General features: G+C 31.1%; 1 protein-coding gene across 1 annotated transcript in view; it reads left to right on the forward strand.

Moving 5' to 3' along the window:
• LOC149789651 (thrombospondin-type laminin G domain and EAR repeat-containing protein-like) overlaps positions 1-20,679 on the forward strand; it is a 42,046-nt gene that overhangs the window by 3,761 nt on the left and 17,606 nt on the right. Inside the window, exon 2 of the mRNA XM_089973084.1 lies at positions 9,285-9,808. Within this exon, the coding sequence (XP_089829210.1) occupies positions 9,285-9,808 (524 nt within the window). The remainder of the gene's footprint in view (positions 1-9,284; positions 9,809-20,679) is intronic.

The following is a 20,679-nucleotide window of genomic DNA, read 5'->3' on the forward strand; positions in this document are numbered from 1 at the left end:
TTTCGGAACTGTCTAATGTTGATTCGCAATGGTCTGGTGTTGTTTCGGAACGGTGTGGTTTCGTTTCGGAACTGTCTAATGTCGTTTCGGAACTGTCTGGTGTCGTTTTGGTACTGTCCGGTGTCGTTTCGTAACGGTCTTATGTCGTTTCGGTACGGTCTATTGTCGTTTCGGAACGGTCTTATGTCGTTTCGGAATGGTCTGGTGTCTTTTCGGAGCGGTTTGGTGTCGCTTAATGACCAGGTACAGACGCAATATAGGCCGTTTTGTAATCAAGCAGTATTCTCTGATTGTAACTCTTTCCCGACATAAACTCGTCTTTGTTGTTGCTTGCCTTTTGAAACATGTTTCTTTCTTTAAAAAATATTAATTAATTTGCATCATTTTCACATAAAATTATTGATTGACGGTCGATTCCTTATCAAGTATTTAACTATCATCGATCGCATTAAGTTTATTCTGGAAATGGTCACTAAAAGGAATTCTATCTATCTATCTATCTATCTATCTATCTATCTATCTATCTATCTATCTATCTGTCTGTCTGTCTGTCTGTCTATCTATCTATCTATCTATCTATCTTGCTAAATGGAATTGTGTGCCATTGATTTGTCCTGCTTGCTGACTGGTATTGTGTGCTATTCATTTGCCGTGCTTGCTGACTCGAATTGTGTGCCATTCATTTGCCCTGCTTGCTGACTAGAATTGTGTGCCATTCATTTGCCTTGCTTGCTGACTCGAATTGTGTGCCATTCATTTGCCCTGCTTGCTGACTAGAATTGTGTGCCATTCATTTGCCCTGCTTGCTGACTCGAATTGTGTGCCATTCATTTGCCCTGCTTGCTGACTCGAATTGTGTGCCATTCATTTGCCCTGCTTGCTGACTCGAATTGCGTGCCATCCATTTGCCCTGCTTACTGAACTTCTTGAATGATATGGGCAAGTACTGTTGTTGTTTGAATTTGGTGTGCCTTCACATTTGCCACTTACTAAAAAGTTGTGTGTCCTTTCCTGCAGCCATGGCATGAATTTCGTGTACCGTTTGGGTTTAGTACTGAATGGAATTTCGTGTGGTCTTCCATTTGGTGCTGACTTGTGTGTACCTAGACCTTTGGTGCTGACTGGAATGGTTACACACTGTTGACCTTTGGTGCCGACTGGAATGGTTACATACTGTTGACTTTCGGTGCTGACTGGAATGGTTACATACTGTTGACTTTCGGTGCTGACTGGAATGGTTACATACTGTTGACTTTCGGTGCTGACTGGAATGGTTACATGCTGTTGACTTTCGGTGCTGACTGGAATGGTTACATACTGTTGACCTTTGGTACCGACTGGAATGGTTACATACTGTTGACTTTTGGTGCTGACTGGAATGGTTAGATACTTGTGAGTTTTTGTGCCAACTAGAATGATTACATACTGTTGACTTTTGGTGCCGACTGGAATGGTTACATACTGTTGACTTTTGGTGCCAACTGGAATGGTTACATACTGTTGACTTTTGGTGCCGACTGGAATGGTTACATACTGTTGACTTTTGGTGCTGACTGGAATGGTTACATACTGTTGACCTTTGGTGCCGACTGGAATGGTTACATACTGTTGACTTTCGGTGCTGACTGGAATGGTTACATACTGTTGACCTTTGGTGCCGACTGGAATGGTTACATACTGTTGACTTTTGGTGCTGACTGGAATGGTTAGATACTTGTGAGTTTTCGTGCCGACTAGAATGATTACATACTGTTGACTTTTGGTGCCGACTGGAATGGTTACATACTGTTGACTTTCGGTGCTGACTGGAATGGTTACATACTGTTAATTTTGGTGCCGACTGGAATGGTTAGATACTTGTGAGTTTTTGTGCCGACTAGAATGGTTACATACTGTTGACTTGTGGTGCCGACTGGAATGGTTACATACTGTTGACTTTTGGTGCTGACTGGAATGGTTACATGCTGTTGACTTTTGGTGCCGACTGGAATGGTTAGATACTGTTGACTTTTGGTGCTGACTAGAATGGTTAGATACTTGTGAGTTTTCGTGCCGACTAGAAAGGTTGCATACTGTTGACTTTGGTGCCGACTGGAATGGTCACATACTGTTGACTTCTGGTGCCGACTGGAATGGTTACATGCTGCTGGTGCTGACTGGAATGGTTACATTTGTTATGTATATTTGATTTAATTTATATTTGATTTAATTTAATTGTTTATTTGTTACTTTTAATTTTGTATTCCATTACATGATATTGTAATGTAACTTTATTTACTGGATTTAATATTGTCCAGAGTAAGAACCATTTATTTCAGTTATGACCATATTATGAGTACATAATGTTAGGCATGTAAAAAGCTTCTATTTTGTTCTAGAAAGATGACCATGTGACCCTCATCCGGGCATCTGTTTTGCGTTGTAGTTAGACTTGCTTCTGATGTATTGAGAAAGAATTGTCATTCGTGCCTTAACACTTGAGACATTCAGGTGTTTTATATTGTGTCCGGTTTGAGCCAACTATTTTAGTTTCATCCAATTATTTGGATTTTAAGAAATTGTTTTGGTAAATACTAGTGCTCTAAATCAGTTCTTGGACAAGGACATTTATCGAAATTATACAGATTCAAAAACTTGCAAAATATTTTCTGTGATTGAACAAGAGACTGTTGACACTATATCACTTCATAGGTTACAACAGACGTCACCGTCTTCCATTTTGGATTTCATCGGGATATGAACTCAGTTTCATTTAGGACTTTTTATTACTAGGACTTCTACTTTTTTAATTATTAGATTAATTTTGGATTTGATTCTTAAACCCGTAAATTCTTTTCCTTATTTTTACCTTGTTTTTCTAGGGAAATAAATTATTTATTAAATTTTACAAGGCTTGATGTCTTCACGTTTTTCGTGTTACGTTTTGTAAGAGCCTAGACTCGTAATACATTCTCTTGACCATTTGGTTCTGAGTAGAATGGTTGTATTTGGGTTTCCTCTGATTAGTCTCCACATTCTTGATCATCAAGGTTTGCTTTGTTATAAAACTCGCTAATCATACACATGCATCCCGTTCACGTGCGACCAACCGGTGAACCGCGGAAGATACATTTAACGGTCAGTGACTGATTGGTTAAAGAGGAAAAGTATCGGTCCTGTATTTAACTTGCGAACGCGTAAATATTTAAGCGCACACAAAAAAAAAAAAAAAAAAAAAAAAAAAAAAAAAAAAAAAAAATTAACAACCACCCACACAGAGAAGTTGACCTCGGAAAGAAAACCATAAACTTTCAACTCCAAATAAAAGTTTTTTTCTTCTTTCTTTTACAACAGCTGATATAATATTCCCGAGCGTGTTTTGCGTAGACGAACTACACTGAATCATGCACAGAACAGGTGATCCACATTGAATTATGTACGGAACTGTTGATCCACATTCAGTTATGTACGGAACTGTTGATCCACATTCAATTATGTACGGAACTGTTGATCTACATTCACTTATGTACGGAACTATTGATACACATTCAATTATGTCCGGAACTGCTGATCCACATTCAGTTATGTACGGAACTGTTGATCGACATTCAGTATGTACGGAACTGTTGATCGACATTCAGTTATGTACGGAACTGTTGATCGACATTCAGTTATATACGGAACTGTTGATACATATTCAGTTATGTACGGAACTGTTGATCCACATTCAATTATGTACGGACCTGTTGATCCACATTCAAATATGTACGGACCTGTTGATCCACATTCAAATATGTACGGAACTGTTGATCCACATTTATTTATGTACGGAACTGTTGATCCACATTCAGTTATGTACGGAACTGTTGATCAACGTTCAGTTATGTACGGAACAGCTGATCGACATTCAGTTATGTACGGAACTGTTGATCCACATTCAGTTATGTACGTAACTGTTGATCCACATTCAGTTATTACAGATTATGTGAACCACATTCAGCTATGTATAGAACATGTGAACTATGAAGTCATGTAAAGAGCTGGCGAACCATATTAGTTTCTTATGTTCAGAGTTTTTCTTTGCATAAAGTTTACTTTTTACAAATTTGACGTTGTTTGTAACTGTACATCTGGTAATGTGACGTCATATGTAGCTGTATGACAATTGATAATGTGACGTAATTTGTGAATTTATGACAACTGGAAATGTGACGTAATTTGTAAATGTATGATAACTGTTTATATCTTGAACTTTGCTATTCAATATTACGGCTAATACATTTGTAACATTTCAGAACAGTAGAAAAAGTACACATGGAAAGACACTTTGGAGCGGACGATGCGTATAGCTAGCTCATTAAGCGTATTATACGTATATATTGCTGTTTAGGGAAATTCGTCTGCACTTTCAATATTAATCTTCTATTATATTTGTCTAAACAAATCGAGTAGAAGTCACAAATGTATACCACTCTAACAATAAATTAATACATAATGGACGGACGGACGGAAGAACAAGCTGTATTATTGCAGAATATTCAATGTAGTTTGTCGCTATATAAAGTAACTGAACTATAAAAAAAAATACCGTAGAACAAACGTACATTTGTAATCTCACCTGGTATACGTTTCATATGACCAGAGTGATCTCGGACTGGACTTGATTGACCGCGGTGCACGCACGCGACTGACCGTCGGTCAGACAAACGTCGTCTATCATGAAAAACAATGTGCGATTCAAAAAGATGACCACCACGATACAAAGAATGTCTGTCTTATAATTTCTCATTTTGAAAACTCGCGTGCCAAATTTGGGATATTATTTGCACTGTCGGTGAAAAGAGAATTTATAGGGACAAGATACACGGACTTCAGGTTCATCGGTGTAACTCTACCCATCTCAGGGAAACAATGTACCTTCTTCACTCTATTTATGAAGCATTCTGTTACTTTAAAGACCCTGGTAATAATGTCCCGATATCCTTTACCCATCAGGCGTTATCCTTAATACATGATTACCTGTAATTAGTTTCATGCCCTTTAGGGCGGCAGTATCAAAATACAAAATCTATTTTAACGCTCTTCAGGATGGCATTTATTAGGTGCACGCCTCTATTTACAACTGTATTCAAGAATTCTGAAGACTTTTTAGCTTTAAATTTCGTTTATTTGATAAAACTCCCTTCTCCGCCTCCTCCTTTATCAACTGCTACTATACTTACTATTACTACTACCACTTCCACTACTTCTACTACTGTTATCACCACCACTACTACTACTACTACTGCTACTACTACTACTACTACTAATATTACCACTACCACAGCTACTAGTACAGTGTTCCTCTATTACAACTACACTTTCGATGTTCTACTGCCACAACTACCATTACGGTGTTCTACTACCACAACTACTATTACGGTGTTCTGCTACCACAACTGCTATTATGGTAGTATACTACCAAAACTACCAGTACAGTGTTCTAATACCACAACTGCTATTATGGTATTCTACTACCAAAGCTTCCATTACAGTGTTCTACTACTACAACTACCATTAAGGTATTCTACTACCAAAACTACCATTACGGTGTTCTACTGCCACAACTACCATTACGGTGTTCTACTGCCAAAACTACCATTACGGTGTTCTACTGCCACAACTACCATTACGGTGTTCTACTGCCACAACTACCATTACGGTGTTCTACTACCACAACTACCATTACGGTGTTCTACTACCACAACTACCATTACGGTGTTCTACTACCACAACTACCATTACGGTGTTCTACTACCACAACTACCATTAAGGTATTCTACTACCAAAACTACCATTACGGTGTTCTACTGCCACAACTACCATTACGGTGTTCTACTGCCACAACTACCATTACGGTGTTCTACTGCCACAACTACCATTACGGTGTTCTACTACCACAACTACCATTACGGTGTTCTACTACCACAACTACCATTACGGTGTTCTACTACCACAACTACCATTACTGTATTCTACTACCACAACTACCATTACGGTGTTCTACTACCATAACTACCATTACGGTGTTCTACTACCACAACTACCATTACGGTGTTCTACTACCACAACTACCATTACGATGTTCTACTACCACAACTAACATTACGGTGTTCTACTACCACAACTACCATTACGATGTTCTACTACCAAAACTAACATCACGGTGTTCTACTACCACAACTACCATTACGGTGTTCTACTACCACAACTACCATCACGGTGTTCTACTGCCACAACTGCTATTACGGTATTCTACATCCAAATCTACCATTACGACGTTCTACATCCACAACTACCATTACGGTGTTTTACTACCAAAACTACCATTACGATGTTCAAGTTCAGATGTCCTAGTGTTATTTATATCATGTTGTTCTTTTTTAAAGAGTATTCCCGTTGACGAGAAGAAAGGATATGAAAGAAAGTAAAGGATAATTCGCATCTCCGATTATATATTACTTTATTTCTTAATCCGTTTATCCATAAGATAAGGCCCGTAACACGTACAGTCTTTAACAGTTCATCGATAACAGACCACCCTTAACACGTACAGTCTTTAACAGTTTATCGATAACAGACTACCCTTAACACGTACAGTCTTTAACAGTTTATCGATAACAGACCACCCTTAACACGTACAGTCTTTAACAGTTTATCGATAACAGACCACCCTTAACACGTTCGGTGTTTAACAGTTTATCGATAACAGACCACCCTTAACACGTATGATCTTTGACAGTTTATCTAAAAAGACAATCCTTAACATGTACGGACTTTGACAGTCTATCTAAAACAGATTTCCCTTAATATGCATACCAAGTTAATGCCTTGAAATTCGGTGAATTGGTTAAATTCGCCTCCCTTCACATTTGCGCATGGCCATGAAGCTATACGAACATAAACATTAATCTATACAGCATGCATTCATGCTATTTGAATCGTAGGAATTTTGGACTTTTTCTCATGCATTTACAAAGGATCAATATTATAAATAATGGTAATTTTTGATGATTTTATTTTAGCTCTTGAATATCATCACCACTAACCTTCTGTCTGTCTGTCTGTCTCTCTGTCTCTGTCTCTCTCTCTCTCTCTCTCTCTATATATATATATATATATGTCTTCATATCGATCTATACATCAATCTATCTATCTATCTATGCATCTATCTATCTATCTATATGTATGTCTGTCTATCTATCTATCTATCTATCTATCTATCTATCTATATATATATATATATATATATATATATATATATATATATATATATATATATATATTTATTTATTTATCAGTCTGTCTGTCTGTCTATCTATCCATGTGTGTGTGTGCTTATGAAATCTTAAATCTTATCTCATATTGATATCAACATAGAAAATAGTCAATCTGTAGGCCGTTGTCCTAATTTGATATGTCAGAACAAATTTATTTGTTGAGTTAATTTGATTTTCATACCTTTAATACGGGGAGGTCGTAAGAAATATGTGAAACATATACGACGAATTAATGTATTAAAAGTGTCTGAATTGAAACCGCAGAAATGACTGACTTAATAATTTGGGCAATAAATTTGCCGAGGACATACTATTCTCCGTTTATGATCGTATAAACCTAGCTTTTATCATCAAAGGCGAAAATGATATTCATCTGTAAAGGGTCTTGTCACACACTTCGCTCAAAAATGACAAGGATCAAAAGCGTTTGGCCAAGCGTAAGGTAACAAATCCGCAATAAGTGCGGGTTTCTCAGGTGTGCCTAACAGCGCGAGAAACCAAATATCACTGCTTTTACAGCTAGTAATGGTAGGTTACATTCTACAATATATGTCTTCTGCTTAGCTAATTTGACAAAATTGATAATTTAATTATTTCCGGAATTGAATGTTTTTAAAACATTTTAAAACATTATTAGCCGCAGGCTGCGATACGTGGAATGCTTCTGGCTACGCATCGGCGCGTGTGGGTCACGCGAGGTCAGACCCATCAATCAAATTCAGCCTTAAGTTAGAACGCCATCAGGTATTAGTATAGGAGACCAAAATGTAACATACATACTGCTCGATAGAATAGTTCTATATTTAGTAACAATAATTGAGAGAAGAAAAAATTACACAGAAAAAATAATTTAAATAAATTTGTATATTTTAGAATTCAGATTAACCACTTTCTACAGATTGCTCAAATTGGTCAGTAAAGATAGTAATGTCTTGCACTGGGGCATCATGTCCCATCCAGTCACATTTTCCGGACACCAGACCGACCAGTCCTAACACTCATTGCTTAATGCTGAGCGCCAAGCGAGGCAGTTGTTTGTATAATTTTTATGTCTTTCATATGACTCGGCGCGGGTTCGAAACCCCCGACCTATCACATCTGAGGCGGACGCTCTAACCACTTAGTCCAACCGAGTGGTGAGATTATCTACTTTTTACAAATCGATCAGACAAATTTTTAGAGATTATCCACTTTCTACCAATTGATCAAACATATTATTGTAAATTATCCACTTTCTAAAATTGATCGGAGAGAAAATTAAATATTATTCATTTTCTACAAATCGATCATACAGATTATTAGAGATAATCGTCTTTCTACAAGTTGATCGGACAGGTTATGTTGATTGTTGTTTGGTTTAACGCAATTTTTCAGCACACGATAGGCTATACATGGCGGCCAGTATTAATGGTGGAGGAAGAACCCGGGAAAACCCCGGAAAGAACCACCGACCCACGAGAAGCTACTGGCAAGCTTTCTCACATACCCACATTGGCATTATTATTACAGTAACCAAACAGTCCGTCTATGTACAATGTGTTTTGAAATGTACCATATGTCACATCAATTACTTTTCACCACCAAGAAATATATCAGAAATACAACTGTCATGGCGTGGTTAGAACCCGGTCAGAATGATTAAGTAGAAGCAAAGTGAAGGAGAAACAGCTCGATAATAACGTGTTTAAGTATCTCTGTTCTGAGACTGATATCATGTATGCTATATGCACATTGTAAAACTATATTACGGTTTGCTAGATAAAAGGTAACTACCTTGACTCAGTGTCACACTTGTTCAGGAAAAAAAATAAAATATGCCAGTAATTGAAAATATACGGTAAAAATAACCGTTGACGCCTCTCTTGCAATCCGACTTCTTCCTATCTGGGTGCCTACACGTTTTTGGGTGTTTTCATTTACTTTATAGTCTTGATTGAATACAAATGCATTAAAAAAACTTAAACGCTTTCTCTAAATCTTTTTCAGAACTTGTTCCAATCAATCTCGTAGAGGAAGCCATTCCTACGATAGATCGTCTGCCAGATGGCGTTAGTGTCGTGTATGACGCCGTATCGCACGTGCATGCCCTACAGTTTCTGCCTGACACAGAGGAAATTGGTTTCTCCACAGAAAGAATTCTGAGACATTGCAGCTATTTTCCTGAGGAATTTTCAATATTTTTTATATTAAAACATGGCAGAGAGTACGCAAAGCAAGAATGCATCCTTACTATAGGAAATGAAAACAATATAATACTATCAATCAGTCTTTCCAAGAGAAAGGTTATATTTCAGTATAACAATATAAAAGTGACTTTTAGAAATTTCGCACTTAAAGACAATAACTGGCATACTGTTGGCTTTAGTGTCAGTGGAAGTTTCGTTGCTATGACAACAGATTGTCTAAATATGAGATTAAAGCGCCTGAAAAGGACGTTTCCAAGCTTTGTAGAAGTGAAAAATTCAACAGTAACCATAGCAAAGTGTCCCAGAGATGGAACAGTATTAAGGGTTAGTATTATCGGTCAATATTATTGATATTATTTGAATATCGGTCACTATTATTGATATTATTTGAATATCGGTCACTATTATTGATATTATTTGAATATCGGTCACTATTATTGATATTATTTGAATATCGGTCACTATTATTGATATTATTTGAATATCGGTCACTATTATTGATATTATTTGAATATCGGTCACTATTATTGATATTATTTGAAGATCGGTAAATATTATTGATATCAGTTGAATATCGGAAATATAATTGATATTATTTGAATTATGGGAAATATATTTTATTTAATGAGTGCGTTTAAAATTACTTCTATGCTTTGATTGTGCTTCAGGAGAAGATCAGCTCGATACGATATATACACAATGTAATGGATATTTACACATTATATACACAATGTAATGGATATTTACACATTATATACACAATGTAATGGATATTTACACATTATATACACAATGTAATGGATATTTACACATTATATACACAATGTAATGGATATTTACACATTATATACACAATGTAATGGATATTTACACATTATATACACCATGTAATGGATATTTACACATTATATACAATATGTAATGGACATTTACACATTATATACAATATGTAATGGACATTTACACATTATATACACAATGTAATGGATATTTACACATTATATACACCATGTAATGGACATTTACACATTATATACACCATGTAATGGACATTTACACATTATATACACAATGTAATGGATATTTACACATTATATACAATATGTAATGGACATTTACACATTATATACACAATGTAATGGATATTTACACATTATATACACCATGTAATGGATATTTACACATTATAAACACAATGTAATGGATATTTACACATTATATACACAATGTAATGGATATTTACACATTATATACACAATGTAATGGATATTTACACATTATATACAATATGTAATGGACATTTACACATTATATACAATATGTAATGGACATTTACACATTATATACACAATGTAATGGATATTTACACATTATATACACCATGTAATGGACATTTACACATTATATACACCATGTAATGGACATTTACACATTATATACACAATGTAATGGATATTTACACATTATATACACAATGTAATGGATATTTACACATTATATACAATATGTAATGGACATTTACACATTATATACACAATGTAATGGATATTTACACATTATATACAATATGTAATGGACATTTACACATTATATACAATATGTAATGGACATTTACACATTATATACACAATGTAATGGATATTTACACATTATATACAATATGTAATGGACATTTACACATTATATACACAATGTAATGGATATTTACACATTATATACAATATGTAATGGACATTTACACATTATATACACAATGTAATGGATATTTACACATTATATACAATATGTAATGGACATTTACACATTATATACACCATGTAATGGACATTTACACATTATATACACAATGTAATGGATATTTACACATTATATACAATATGTAATGGACATTTACACATTATATACAATATGTAAAGGACATTTACACATTATATACACCATGTAATGGACATTTACACATTATATACAATATGTAATGGACATTTACACATTATATACACCATGTAATGGACATTTACACATTATATACAATATGTAATGGACATTTACACATTATATACACAATGTAATGGATATTTACACATTATATACAATATGTAATGGACATTTACACATTATATACACAATGTAATGGATATTTACACATTATATACAATATGTAATGGACATTTACACATTATATACACCATGTAATGGACATTTACACATTATATACACAATGTAATGGATATTTACACATTATATACAATATGTAATGGACATTTACACATTATATACAATATGTAATGGACATTTACACATTATATACACCATGTAATGGACATTTACACATTATATACAATATGTAATGGACATTTACACATTATATACACAATGTAATGGATATTTACACATTATATACAATATGTAATGGACATTTACACATTATATACACAATGTAATGGATATTTACACATTATATACAATATGTAATGGACATTTACACATTATATACACCATGTAATGGACATTTACACATTATATACACAATGTAATGGATATTTACACATTATATACAATATGTAATGGACATTTACACATTATATACAATATGTAATGGACATTTACACATTATATACAATATGTAATGGACATTTACACATTATATACAATATGTAATGGACATTTACACATTATATACACAATGTAATGGATATTTACACATTATATACAATATGTAATGGACATTTACACATTATATACACCATGTAATGGACATTTACACATTATATACACAATGTAATGGATATTTACACATTATATACACAATGTAATGGATATTTACACATTATATACAATATGTAATGGACATTTACACATTATATACACAATGTAATGGATATTTACACATTATATACAATATGTAATGGACATTTACACATTATATACACAATGTAATGGATATTTACACATTATATACAATATGTAATGGACATTTACACATTATATACACAATGTAATGGATATTTACACATTATATACAATATGTAATGGACATTTACACATTATATACACCATGTAATGGACATTTACACATTATATACACAATGTAATGGATATTTACACATTATATACAATATGTAATGGACATTTACACATTATATACAATATGTAATGGACATTTACACATTATATACAATATGTAATGGACATTTACACATTATATACAATATGTAATGGACATTTACACATTATATACACAATGTAATGGATATTTACACATTATATACAATATGTAATGGACATTTACACATTATATACACCATGTAATGGACATTTACACATTATATACACAATGTAATGGATATTTACACATTATATACACAATGTAATGGATATTTACAGATTATATACAATATGTAATGGACATTTACACATTATATACACAATGTAATGGATATTTACACATTATATACAATATGTAATGGACATTTACACATTATATACACCATGTAATGGACATTTACACATTATATACACAATGTAATGGATATTTACACATTATATACACAATGTAATGGATATTTACACATTATATACAATATGTAATGGACATTTACACATTATATACACAATGTAATGGATATTTACACATTATATACAATATGTAATGGACATTTACACAATATATACACAATGTAATGGATATTTACACATTATATACAATATGTAATGGACATTTACACATTATATACACCATGTAATGGACATTTACACATTATATACACAATGTAATGGATATTTACACATTATATACACAATGTAATGGATATTTACACATTATATACAATATGTAATGGACATTTACACATTATATACACAATGTAATGGATATTTACACATTATATACAATATGTAATGGACATTTACACATTATATACACCATGTAATGGACATTTACACATTATATACACAATGTAATGGATATTTACACATTATATACAATATGTAATGGACATTTACACATTATATACAATATGTAATGGACATTTACACATTATATACAATATGTAATGGACATTTACACATTATATACAATATGTAATGGACATTTACACATTATATACACAATGTAATGGATATTTACACATTATATACAATATGTAATGGACATTTACACATTATATACACCATGTAATGGACATTTACACATTATATACACAATGTAATGGATATTTACACATTATATACACAATGTAATGGATATTTACACATTATATACAATATGTAATGGACATTTACACATTATATACACAATGTAATGGATATTTACACATTATATACAATATGTAATGGACATTTACACATTATATACACCATGTAATGGACATTTACACATTATATACACAATGTAATGGATATTTACACATTATATACAATATGTAATGGACATTTACACATTATATACAATATGTAATGGACATTTACACATTATATACAATATGTAATGGACATTTACACATTATATACAATATGTAATGGACATTTACACATTATATACACAATGTAATGGATATTTACACATTATATACAATATGTAATGGACATTTACACATTATATACAAGATGTAATGGACATTTACACATTATATACACAATGTAATGGATATTTACACATTATATACACAATGTAATGGATATTTACACATTATATACAATATGTAATGGACATTTACACATTATATACACAATGTAATGGATATTTACACATTATATACAATATGTAATGGACATTTACACATTATATACACCATGTAATGGACATTTACACATTATATACACAATGTAATGGATATTTACACATTATATACAATATGTAATGGACATTTACACATTATATACAATATGTAATGGACATTTACACATTATATACAATATGTAATGGACATTTACACATTATATACAATATGTAATGGACATTTACACATTATATACAATATGTAATGGACATTTACACATTATATACACAATGTAATGGATATTTACACATTATATACAATATGTAATGGACATTTACACATTATATACACCATGTATTGGACATTTACACATTATATACACAATGTAATGGATATTTACACATTATATACACAATGTAATGGATATTTACACATTATATACAATATGTAATGGACATTTACACATTATATACACAATGTAATGGATATTTACACATTATATACAATATGTAATGGACATTTACACATTATATACACCATGTAATGGACATTTACACATTATATACACAATGTAATGGATATTTACACATTATATACACAATGTAATGGATATTTACACATTATATACAATATGTAATGGACATTTACACATTATATACACAATGTAATGGATATTTACACATTATATACAATATGTAATGGACATTTACACATTATATACACCATGTAATGGACATTTACACATTATATACACAATGTAATGGATATTTACACATTATATACACAATGTAATGGATATTTACACATTATATACAATATGTAATGGACATTTACACATTATATACACAATGTAATGGATATTTACACATTATATACAATATGTAATGGACATTTACACATTATATACACCATGTAATGGACATTTACACATTATATACACAATGTAATGGATATTTACACATTATATACAATATGTAATGGACATTTACACATTATATACACCATGTAATGGACATTTACACATTATATACACAATGTAATGGATATTTACACATTATATACAATATGTAATGGACATTTACACATTATATACAATATGTAATGGACATTTACACATTATATACAATATGTAATGGACATTTACACATTATATACACCATGTAATGGATATTTACACATTATATACAATATGTAATATACATTTACACATTATATACACCATGTAATATACATTTACACATTATATACACAATGTAATGGATATTTACACATTATATACAATATGTAATGGACATTTACACATTATATACACCATGTAATGGACATTTACACATTATATACAATATGTAATATACATTTACACATTATATACACCATGTAATATACATTTACACATTATATACACAATGTAATGGATATTTACACATTATATACAATATGTAATGGACATTTACACATTATATACACCATGTAATGGACATTTACACATTATATACACAATGTAATGGATATTTACACATTATATACAATATGTAATGGACATTTACACATTATATACACCATGTAATGGATATTTACACATTATATACAATATGTAATGGACATTTACACATTATATACACCATGTAATGGACATTTACACATTATATACAATATGTAATATACATTTACACATTATATACACCATGTAATGGATATTTACACATTATATACAATATGTAATGGACATTTACACATTATATACACAATGTAATGGATATTTACACATTATATACACAATGTAATGGACATTTACACATTATATACACCATGTAATGGACATTTACACATTATATACAATATGTAATGGACATTTACACATTATATACACCATGTAATGGACATTTACACATTATATACAATATGTAATATACATTTACACATTATATACACCATGTAATGGATATTTACACATTATATACAATATGTAATGGACATTTACACATTATATACACAATGTAATGGATATTTACACATTATATACACAATGTAATGGAGATTTACACATTATATACACCATGTAATGGACATTTACACATTATATACAATATGTAATGGACATTTACACATTATATACACCATGTAATGGACATTTACACATTATATACAATATGTAATATACATTTACACATTATATACACCATGTAATGGATATTTACACATTATATACAATATGTAATGGACATTTACACATTATATACACAATGTAATGGATATTTACACATTATATACACAATGTAATGGACATTTACACATTATATACACCATGTAATGGACATTTACACATTATATACAATATGTAATGGACATTTACACATTATATACACCATGTAATGGACATTTACACATTATATACAATATGTAATATACATTTACACATTATATACACCATGTAATGGATATTTACACATTATATACAATATGTAATGGACATTTACACATTATATACACAATGTAATGGATATTTACACATTATATACAATATGTAATGGACATTTACACATTATATACACCATGTAATGGACATTTACACATTATATACACAATGTAATGGATATTTACACATTATATACAATATGTAATGGACATTTACACATTATATACACCATGTAATGGACATTTACACATTATATACACAATGTAATGGATATTTACACATTATATACAATATGTAATGGACATTTACACATTATATACACCATGTAATGGACATTTACACATTATATACAATATGTAATATACATTTACACATTATATACACCATGTAATATACATTTACACATTATATACACAATGTAATGGATATTTACACATTATATACAATATGTAATATACATTTACACATTATATACACCATGTAATATACATTTACACATTATATACACAATGTAATGGATATTTACACATTATATACAATATGTAATGGACATTTACACATTATATACACCATGTAATGGACATTTACACATTATATACAATATGTAATATACATTTACACATTATATACACCATGTAATATACATTTACACATTATATACACAATGTAATTGATATTTACACATTATATACAATATGTAATGGACATTTACACATTATATACACCATGTAATGGACATTTACACATTATATACACAATGTAATGGATATTTACACATTATATACAATATGTAATGGACATTTACACATTATATACACCATGTAATGGACATTTACACATTATATACAATATGTAATATACATTTACACATTATATACACCATGTAATATACATTTACACATTATATACACAATGTAATGGATATTTACACATTATATACAATATGTAATATACATTTACACATTATATACACCATGTAATATACATTTACACATTATATACACAATGTAATGGACATTTACACGTTATATACAATATGTAATATACATTTACACATTATATACACCATGTAATATACATTTACACATTATATACACAATGTAATGGATATTTACACATTATATACAATATGTAATGGACATTTACACATTATATACACCATGTAATATACATTTACACATTATATACACCATGTAATATACATTTACACATTATATACACAATGTAATGGACATTTACACATTATATACAATATGTAATATACATTTACACATTATATACACCATGTAATATACATTTACACATTATATACACAATGTAATGGATATTTACACATTATATACAATATGTAATGGACATTTACACATTATATACACCATGTAATATACATTTACACATTATATACACCATGTAATATACATTTACACATTATATACACAATGTAATGGACATTTACACATTATATACAATATGTAATGGACATTTACATATTATCTACACCATGTAATATACATTTACACATTATACACACAATGTAATGGACATTTACACATTATATACAATATGTAATGGACATTTACATATTATCTACACCATGTAATATACATTTACACATTATACACACAATGTAATGGACATTTGCACATTATATACAATATGTAATGGACATTTACACATTATCTACACCATGTATTGGACATTTACACATTATATGCACCATGTAATATACATTTACACATTATATACACAATGTAATGGACATTTACACATTATATACACAATGTAATGGACATTTACACATTATATACAATATGTAATGGACATTTACACATTATATACACCATGTAATATACATTTACACATTATATACACCATGTAATATACATTTACACATTATATACACAATGTAATGGACATTTACACATTATATACAATATGTAATGGACATTTACATATTATCTACACCATGTAATATACATTTACACATTATACACACAATGTAATGGACATTTACACATTATATACAATATGTAATGGACATTTACACATTATCTACACCATGTATTGGACATTTACACATTATATGCACCATGTAATATACATTTACACATTATGTACGCTATGTAATGGAAATTTACACATTATATACACTATGTAATATACTTTTACACATTATATACACTATGTAATGGACATTTACACATTATATACACTATGTAATGGACATTTACACATTATATACACTATGTAATGGACATTTACACATTATATACACAACATGTACAACATATTATCGACATTTACATATCTATTACACGACATAGATCTAAAAGATGTGTGGAATGTAGCACCTTTTGTTGGAGATGTTTATATCAAGAAGGTCAAGGACATACCGAGACTTCGACTAACACCACATTTTTGAAGAATATTGCTCAACCACAGCACAAAAAATAATAATTTACTAGAAGCAGTTTTTTTAACTATTGGAGAGAAACAAAAGTGTCCATGTTTGCAGAAATGTTGCCGATAAAGGCATGCGTATTATTATTGAATGCTTTAAGCTTATTATCAATAATGCAAGGTGAACGCTCCAATGAAATTATTCCTAAAATCTGAATCAGTTTTAAATTATCACATGTTCTGTGTCTTAAAATAATAACGGTTGAATGTTAGTGTTATTTAAAAAAATACAAATTTTGCTTTAACGCGGATCAGAACATACACAGTTCTTTATTAAACTTATAGATTTGTCATTCATTGAATTCATGGAATTTTCAACGAGCACCTGAACGTGTGAATTTGTGCTTGGGAACGTTTCTTTGGCACATTTGTATATGCGAATTTGTGTACTGTGTACACGTGTGGGCTATTTTTGTACCAGTGTTTTGCTGTTTGTGCCTACGTACATATTCTGTGTATATTGTATTTGGCGGTATAAATGAGAAGACGTTCCATGTCAAAAATCGTCTAAATTGATTCCATATATCAAACATAAAGTTGGTCCTTTATCATACAAATTATAAGCATGTGTCTTTGGAATCGTCCGTGTGTTTGCCTATATGTTTATACTTGCGTGTATTATACTTAAAACGGTGGTACAGAAAAGCTGAAAATTTATAAACAGTTTGCAGTGTAAGGAAAAAAACCTTACCACCTATTATTTATCGGCTTACATAACATAGCCAACACTATATCGTGCGTTAATATCATTTCGATCTGGGTCTGACGCGTAATCGAAAATTACAACACGAGAGCCTAGTATGAAGCATGCACGAACGCGGTCCTTTATAAACTGAGAATTCTTTCGGTAATTTTGGGTTACTTGGTAAGTTCAACTTTCTTCATCCTAAAGTCGTAATTATAGCCAAACCCCAAATGTGTAAAAATCAAGGTAGTAAATCGTAGGATGGGAGTGACTTTGGTTCTAAATTAACTACTTCTGTTTTATAAAATTATAGACTGTTCTTTGTTTTGAGAAACCACTGTTTACGAGTTGTTGGGTATCATCGGATGAGTGAAGGTATGTGAATTTGATCTCCACGTGCGGTTTGCCTTCACCATACTCGGGTTTCGTTGATTGTTTAATGAAACCATTTGCGGTTGTTCAGAATTAATCTTCTAGAAAATGATGGCATTAAAAAGTGATTATGTTAACACTATCGCTTACTTAAAACGTTGAAAGGGCCATTTCAAAGTAATAATATACCAACTGATAGTCCGATAATTAAGGGTTATTAGGGTGGCCAAATGTCGGCGGTTTGAATGAAAAATGTCACAATAAATCACCCTACAGTACACCCTGTGTAAGAGTCATAGGTTTAGTTCTTTCTTTCTTATGATAGATGCTCCGCTCGATGTTAATACATTGACCATAGATAGACGTCTTTATTCGCAACTACGTCCCGTTTAAATTAACATACTTCAAACCCAATTCTAAAATATCTGTACTTTTTCCGTTAACTACGTCACAATAATCTTAGCAAACATACTAAATATATTTTTAAAAATGTTTACGGAAAGTGTTTTAGTGGAGTAAGGCATGATATTACAGCGTTTGAAAT

The sequence above is a fragment of the Sinohyriopsis cumingii genome, chromosome 10, assembly GCF_028554795.1.
Source record: "Sinohyriopsis cumingii isolate HCF-2022 chromosome 10, ASM2855479v2, whole genome shotgun sequence".
Lineage (NCBI taxonomy): Eukaryota > Metazoa > Mollusca > Bivalvia > Unionida > Unionidae > Sinohyriopsis > Sinohyriopsis cumingii.